The 6,925-nt window shown below is 40.6% G+C and overlaps 3 protein-coding genes across 4 annotated transcripts in view; 2 read left to right on the forward strand and 1 right to left on the reverse strand.

Moving 5' to 3' along the window:
- The window catches only part of LOC113208932 (uncharacterized), a gene marked incomplete in the record, with an annotated part of 16,038 nt that extends 14,345 nt beyond the window's left edge, over positions 1-1,693 (reverse strand). Inside the window, 5 exon segments of the mRNA XM_052275738.1 lie at positions 48-637; positions 714-774; positions 860-1,052; positions 1,227-1,380; positions 1,555-1,693. Coding sequence (XP_052131698.1) covers positions 48-637; positions 714-774; positions 860-1,052; positions 1,227-1,294 — 912 coding nt within the window.
- A 34-nt stretch (positions 1,694-1,727) lies between these two features.
- Positions 1,728-5,120, forward strand: LOC113208934 (origin recognition complex subunit 2). Its single transcript, XM_052275739.1, has 11 exons — positions 1,728-1,986; positions 2,072-2,248; positions 2,329-2,727; positions 2,833-2,921; positions 2,996-3,145; positions 3,228-3,433; positions 3,515-3,647; positions 3,754-3,997; positions 4,086-4,319; positions 4,413-4,632; positions 4,787-5,120. Exons 1-10 carry the CDS (start codon positions 1,863-1,865, stop codon positions 4,622-4,624), a joined length of 1,968 nt encoding a protein of 655 aa, XP_052131699.1. The 5' UTR covers positions 1,728-1,862; the 3' UTR covers positions 4,625-4,632; positions 4,787-5,120.
- Positions 5,121-5,240: 120 nt separating this feature from the next.
- LOC113208935 (uncharacterized) lies at positions 5,241-6,393 on the forward strand. 2 transcript variants are annotated; one of them, XM_026426194.2, is made up of 6 exons: positions 5,241-5,382; positions 5,468-5,554; positions 5,636-5,732; positions 5,820-5,908; positions 6,000-6,129; positions 6,212-6,356. In XM_026426194.2, exons 1-6 carry the CDS (start codon positions 5,341-5,343, stop codon positions 6,280-6,282), a joined length of 516 nt encoding a protein of 171 aa, XP_026281979.1. In that variant the 5' UTR covers positions 5,241-5,340; the 3' UTR covers positions 6,283-6,356. The 2 variants fall into 2 exon arrangements, with proteins under 2 accessions (XP_026281979.1, XP_026281978.1); XM_026426193.2 differs by having other exon boundaries at positions 5,636-5,908; positions 6,212-6,393.
- Positions 6,394-6,925: the final 532 nt, after the last annotated feature.

The following is a 6,925-nucleotide window of genomic DNA, read 5'->3' on the forward strand; positions in this document are numbered from 1 at the left end:
AAGAAATATAATATTGTCTGGTTATATGTAATGACTATCACAGTTACCTCAATGGGAAGACATTTGCTAATCATATCTGCCAATCCTTGAGACTTTCCTTCGGCGCCATATATGTCAATATTTGTTTTGTTGGTTATTCCACAGATTCGGCATGACAATAAGGAAAAGCTTGCTGAAACAGAGGCTATCTGTTTGGCAGATTGGTCAGTCTCTGGAAGTTTCCTTTTCCTAAAAATATTAGGGTCTTTGGAGGCGTTTGAGGGTGATGTCTTATTAATACCAGCAGGAGATTTATCACTTGTACCCTTATGTGTAACTTTTTGAACACCCTCATCTACACTTTTAGAGACTTCTTTTGTTACTCGAGTCCTGTCATTAGCATTAAGAGAACGCCCTTCGTTTTCATCAGATAGATCTACAATTGTGACAGCAGAAGATGTATCCTTTACAGCTCGAAGCATTTTCGCACTGCTAGTACTGCCCGTCTCTTTTTTGTGAGATGACACGATGATGATGCCAGGTCTTTCATTTTGAGATATCTTAGCAACAGATGTAGTACTCCTCTTTTTTAAAATCTGGTTTGCAGCGGGAGCTGCTTTGTGATCAACTGGAGTTAGGAGTACTATAGGAGTTTTTCCTTTGAGAAACAAAATAACAATTAGAGATTGGACTTGGAAAATAAGCAAACTTTGATACAGAACTTTAAATATTACCTTGCAAAGGAGTTGCATTATTAGAGGTGGGTGCATTATTTGACCCTCCATCTTCCTCCGACTAAAAACATTTCAAGAAAATGATTAGACATGTACATGCAAAATTCTCCGAAGAGTTTGTCAGAAATATAAGAAAGTTCGCAGACCTTTTTCTTTTTGCGGGTCGGTGGCTCTGGAAATTTGGAGGGAAAGCTTCCAATATGAAGTCGACCTTTTCGATCAAAGTCCCCTTTCTCAAAATGATCACTACAGACGACACTCCTCAGCCCAGGACGCCAGTTAGGTCTGCCAATATTTTCAATCCATTTGTTCAAAAACAGTGGAGTTTCATGAGGGAACCTGGTACAACAAAATAGCAAAGTTCAATAATATACTTAAAACAAATTGCTTGCAATAACAACTTTGCGAGAATATAGTTCAAAATAAGGTAGTGTAATGTTGACAAAAATAACATTTCAGCTCTTTGCAATCAGAAAGTGCACTGTTCAAAAAGTAAATAAGTTTCTTACTTACTCATGGAAAGAAACAAGAGAATCTTTCGAAGAAGCATTAAAACAATAGGGAACTGAGCAGATTGGCATCTTGAAGTCCTCGAACTACACATCTACATCATCACAGGCAGCCGCAGTATGAGGCAGAGGCACATCACAGTTGTCGATAAAAAAATCTGTAAATACGCGGCAATATTCCAAGACTTCACCACAACAGAGGAGTAGAATATCATCGAAATATCCTCTAATGAAGAACACGACTGTAATATGGCGGTGGGTGTCCGGTGCATTATGGACCTAGTGATGGTAACATACAAACGCAGAAATGCAGTCCAAGCTGCAACACTTACTTCATTAGCATGTCACCCGAAGCTGATGAAGAGTTACTCATCAACAAATGCATTCTTTTCCATTGGTAAATTCTCGTTTTTCAGTTTCAGGAGAAGTGTGATAACCAGAAGTAACTAATAGCGCCGTGCCAACGAAAGGGGAAATTTTGTGTGCAAAGCGAAAGATTCTGGATTCTGTGCCCATAATGAGAAATTCGACGTACGAACGGCGACGGCAAACGGCGCGAAAGCCGGAACTAGCCGAAACGGGGTAAAGAAAAGATTGTTTGGGAATTTAAGTTTTTCAAATTTAAATTGTTCATTACAACATGATGGATGCGTCGCCACCGAGTAGGACTTTACGCAGGAGAAAGGTAACTGTAAGATTTGTTGAAGATGCCAACATTATGCCAACTGCTGATGAGATACGGAAACAAGATGGGAAAGAGAATGGTAGCTATTGTTTGTGTAGAGGTTAAATTTTTGTTTTTTTGGGGTGAAATCTTTGTGGGTTAGTAATGATCTTTGTATTCTTCAGCTCGTCGAAAAACAGCGGAAAAAATTGAAATACCTGCATCAACTTCTTCAGCTGGTCGTCGAAAATCTTTGCGTCAGGCTAATAATGAAAGTAGTACCATGAAAGACGATATCTTGATGAAAATTGAAGAAGAAATGTTACCCGAGGAATTTACTGAAAAACTTCTTAAACCTTCAGGTTTGTGGAATTAAATTTCTTTTTAAAAATTTGATTTATGTTTTTCAAATTTCCAATTATTTTAAATCTAATTCTTTCAGCTCTCCTTGGAGATGATGATGGTCCTGCCACGGTAGGGTTTCAGACTCCTAGAAAACGTAAAAGTATGGTCCTCAAAGCTCAGGAGTCAGCTAGCAAATATTCTTCTCCGTGTAAACCTCTAGAGAACACAACTCCTTGCAAGACTCCTCGTAGGGGCTCTGAGGTAGTTGTCAACACCCCTAGTCGACGAGTATCAATAGGAGGTGTGATTGGAGCAACACCCTCTAAGGGTGATGGTACTCCAACAAAGAGTGCTCTTCGTAAGAGAGAGACCACTTGCTCCACTCCTAAGGCACGGGTTTCATTGCTGATGCAAGATAATTCTTCTCAAAGTCTACAGAAAAGTCAATCAGCTGTTGACAAAACACCAGGTCGATTAAGACTCCGAACTCGAAATTGTATGAATCATTTTAATTTTATTAAAATTTTCAAGAAATACTTTTTAAGTTTTAGTAACAGCTTAATAATTCAAGTTTTCCACATGAACTTTTATTTTTTTATAGGTATAGAGAAGACAATTGCTGAACCTGAGAGTGATGACGGAGATTTTTCTTCAGATGAAGAATCTTTCAAACCTAGTGACGATAGCTCTGTAAGGAATTGCTTCTGAAATTGTAACTAAACAACTTCAATCAGTCTAGGGAATCTTTTGGCTTTTCTTTCCAGGAATCATGTAGTGATGAGTCAATGGATGAAGATGATTCCCCAAACAAAGATGTCTTTAAGGTAGAAAATAAGAAAATTCAGGCATCTAGTGTACCAATGGCATCATCATCTAAAGTGACTCGAAGGGCTGCTAAAGAAGAAAAAGATTTTGTAAGGATTAAACCCTCCCTACCCCCATTACTGACATTTAAATTTTGTTGTTCAAAACTAGATTTTTAAAATTATTCTTCAGGAAATATCTACTGATGCTTATTTTGAAACTCAAAGTGCCAAGCAAATTACTTCAAATAATACCTTAAGCCAACTGAAAACACCTCGACTTCAACAAGATATGCTTCTGAAGTTGTTAGATGATGTGGACTCTCCTCACCATGAACCTATTTCTCAACTCTCCAATGCACATCGTTCTTATGTAGAACAATGGCTATTCTCTCTGTGGTAAGTTTTCCTTTTATCTAAATGTTAATATTGCAGTTTTTATAGTTTTGATATCTTTACTGGTGTCCTTTTGGTCTTAAGGGAGGGGTATAACATATTACTCTATGGATTGGGTTCCAAGAGACATATATTACATGCCTTACAACAAGATGTGCTTTCAAATTCCAATGTGTTAATTGTGAATGGATTTTTTCCTGGTGTCACCATAAAAAACGTAAGTCTTGATTATGCCATATACTTGAGTCAATGTTATTGTATATCCTTCAGTATATGATGCGAGACCAATATTCAATAGTTTTTAACTGTCACCTTTTCAACAGGTAGTTGATGATATTTTAACTGAGATTTTGGATGTAAAAGATATACCTGCAAATTTGTTGGAATGTGTGGACATGATAGAATATATCCAATCAAAAAAAAGTTCTGAACCAATTTACCTTCTGGTTAATAACATGGATGGTGCTTCATTTCGTAATGATCGAGCACAGGCAACCTTCTCACATCTTGCTCAGATGCCAAAAGTGCATCTTATTGCTTCCATAGACCACATCAATGCACCTCTCTGTAAGTGTAAACCTATTGACAAGGTTGACAGATAAACAGTGGGGCAATGTATGTGTTCCTTGTTCTAATTTTTCTTAAAACTTTGCAGTGTGGGACCAAGCCAAATTACGTCGATTCAATTTTATTTGGTGGGATGTGACTACCTTTGTTGCTTATGTAGCAGAAACTTCCTATGAGAGCTCTTTATTGATTCAACAATCTGGTGCTTTGGCTCTCTCATCATTGAATTCCGTATTCAAATCTTTGATTCCAAATGCTAAGAAGGTTTTCCTTCTAATTGCCAAAAATCAATTGGACAATGCCAAAAACCCGAGTTTTTCAGGTAAACAAATAAAGTGTTTTTTAAGTGATATTTAACATTAACATCAAGTAACAATTCAAGATATTCTAATTATTTTTGTCTTTTTAAATACAGGTATTTCTTTCCACGACCTTTATTGGAAGTGTAGATCTGCCTTTTTAGCCAGTTCAGACAGAGTATTAAGAGCTCAGTTAACTGAGTTTTTGGATCATCATCTGCTAAAGGGTCGACGTGGCACAGATGGAGTGGAAACTCTCATGATTCCTATTGAAAGTGGAATATTATCTCAATTTTTAGAATCTCAAGAGCAAGAAACAGCAAGTTAATGTTGAAGGTCTGCAAGAAATTTGATATGTGGTTGTGATTATCTCAAGGTTGTGTGGGTTTTGTTCGGCTGTTCTCAGCACTCTATTTGATTTTCACAATGAACTTGCTATTACTCAAAATTTTCAGTCTCAAGAGCAAGAAACAGCAAGCTGATGTTGAAGCTCTGCAAGAAATTTGATATGTGGTTGTGATTATATCAAGGTTGTGTGGGTTGTGTTTATTAGCTGTTCTCAGCACTTCATTTGATTTTCATTATGAACTTGCTATTGCTATTACTTAAAAGTGTTACTATTAGCTCTAGGTACTTGTGATTTTAAAGCATAATTCTTAAATTATTAACTTAGTACAGTATTTGCACAACTTTTGTTTTATTACTCTAGTCTTATATTGATGTAGATAGATAGGTATTGAATAGACTTTTCTATTACCTTCATTGTCTGCATTGAAGTATCATGTGTCTTAATACATAAATAAATAATTATTTCAAACATATCAGACATTGAATTTGAAATTATCTTTCTTGTGTTACTCTTTCCTCCCCTTGGCCTGGCCAAATCAGGGGGGAGGTTTTACAATTGTTGCCATGTGTCATTGTTGGCCCAGAATGACCAGGTAGCCATATTTATCCTTTTAATAAAACTTAAAAAACTACAAAATTCTACTATGTGAGCAAGTTAAACGCAAGAGCGTCCACGCACGGCGCCACGAGTTAAACATGGGGATTCCATTTAGAACTGTTTTGGGCCCACCTCTAATGGTAAGTTGTGACCTTTTTAAGGATATTGGAACCAAATTGGCTCATCAGGGTATAATATCAACTTTGTTTTTTTCTAATCTGTCAGAAATACAGCCGTTTCTACAACCGCCTCTGCTCACCTAAGATTTTTGGCTACAGCACCTATGCAGCCTGTCTGGGAATACTTGGAACGGTGAGCCATCTCCACACTTCGACGTTGTCAATTTTTGACACCCGTATGTGTACGATAGAACAGACCCGCGTTTGTTCGTAGGTAGTGACGTTGATCGACCTTCGCCGTCTACTCAACGGCGAGGCTCCCACCTGCGAAGGGCTATGGAAGAACAGGCTGAGCCGAAGCGAGCGCTTAAGTATATCCCCACACCCTTCTTGTACTCTGCTGCGATCGGGGTCGAAGGGATTGAGTCAACTTCGTTTCATGGTGTTCCTTCTCGCAGTGACGAACGAGACCGCCCGTGACCTGAAGCTAATGTCGTCGGTCCTCGGGGTGGAGCACTATGCTCTGCTCGCGCTGGGGGCATTCACGGTAAAGCATGGTGCACTCCAAAACAAAGAGGATTGGAACTTCCCAATTTCGATCGACCATTGACTGGTTGAATTTTCGATGTGCTATGCAGGACAACCCTGTGCTGCTGTTGCCCTGGTTGTTCATGGGCATGGTGGTCATCTTCCTCGAGGCCTTCTTGTTCGCCAGCAGACTTTTCTATGAGGGTATCCACATGAATCGCTCCGAGGTCCTGTTTACTGGTAAAGATGCTAGCCTACGGCGTGTGTCGCCATTCTGATGCCTTGCTTGGCTGTCTCACCTATCTCTGGGCTTCTTTTGCAGTCATGATGATCCACAACTGGTTACAAGTCTTTTGTCTCTTCAACCGACAAGTGCGCATGTGCGACTACTAAACGGGTACAAGCTTCAAAACCTACTGTTCGTCCTCCAGTTGTCGCCGCCAATAAACTTGCCATGTCATTCACAACAGCGAAACTAACTAAATACACGAGTGTCCCCGGTGATATGCGTGGTCCACGTTAATAGTCCCCCGCGCTTAAACTAAAACAGCCATTGCCAGTGTTACCTCACAGAGTTACACTCGCTGATTTGGACGGAATTTTTTAAAAATATCACATGTGTACGTCAGTCGTCGGATAGGCGCCTGTCGAAGGTGGCGGCGGCCAGCTCCTTGACGCGGGTGCACAGCCCGGGCGCGCGGTCGGCCTGCCGCCTCATCTCGTCCTGCCATTGCTTGGCCACCGAGGCCGTGGCCGAGGGCGACGGCCTCCACAGCGGGGACGGTCGGAGCGCGGCGCGGCAAGCCTGTGACACAGAGGGTGAACGTAGAGAAGCCACAGGTCAGCGACTGGGCGCCGGCAAAAGATAACATGGCGTTGGCGCGCTCACCTCTTTGAAGGGCAGGTTCCTGTTCTTGATGAAGAAAACCACCGCCCAGACCGGGATCTGGACCAGCCCCAGTGCGGCGATGACCCATCCTGCCGCTGCAACAGACGTCGCCGTTACCGGGGCCCAGCCCAAAGCGACGGGGTTGAC

This window comes from Frankliniella occidentalis, unplaced genomic scaffold, assembly GCF_000697945.3.
Source record: "Frankliniella occidentalis isolate FOCC.00 unplaced genomic scaffold, Focc_3.1 Scaffold860, whole genome shotgun sequence".
NCBI lineage: Eukaryota > Metazoa > Arthropoda > Insecta > Thysanoptera > Thripidae > Frankliniella > Frankliniella occidentalis.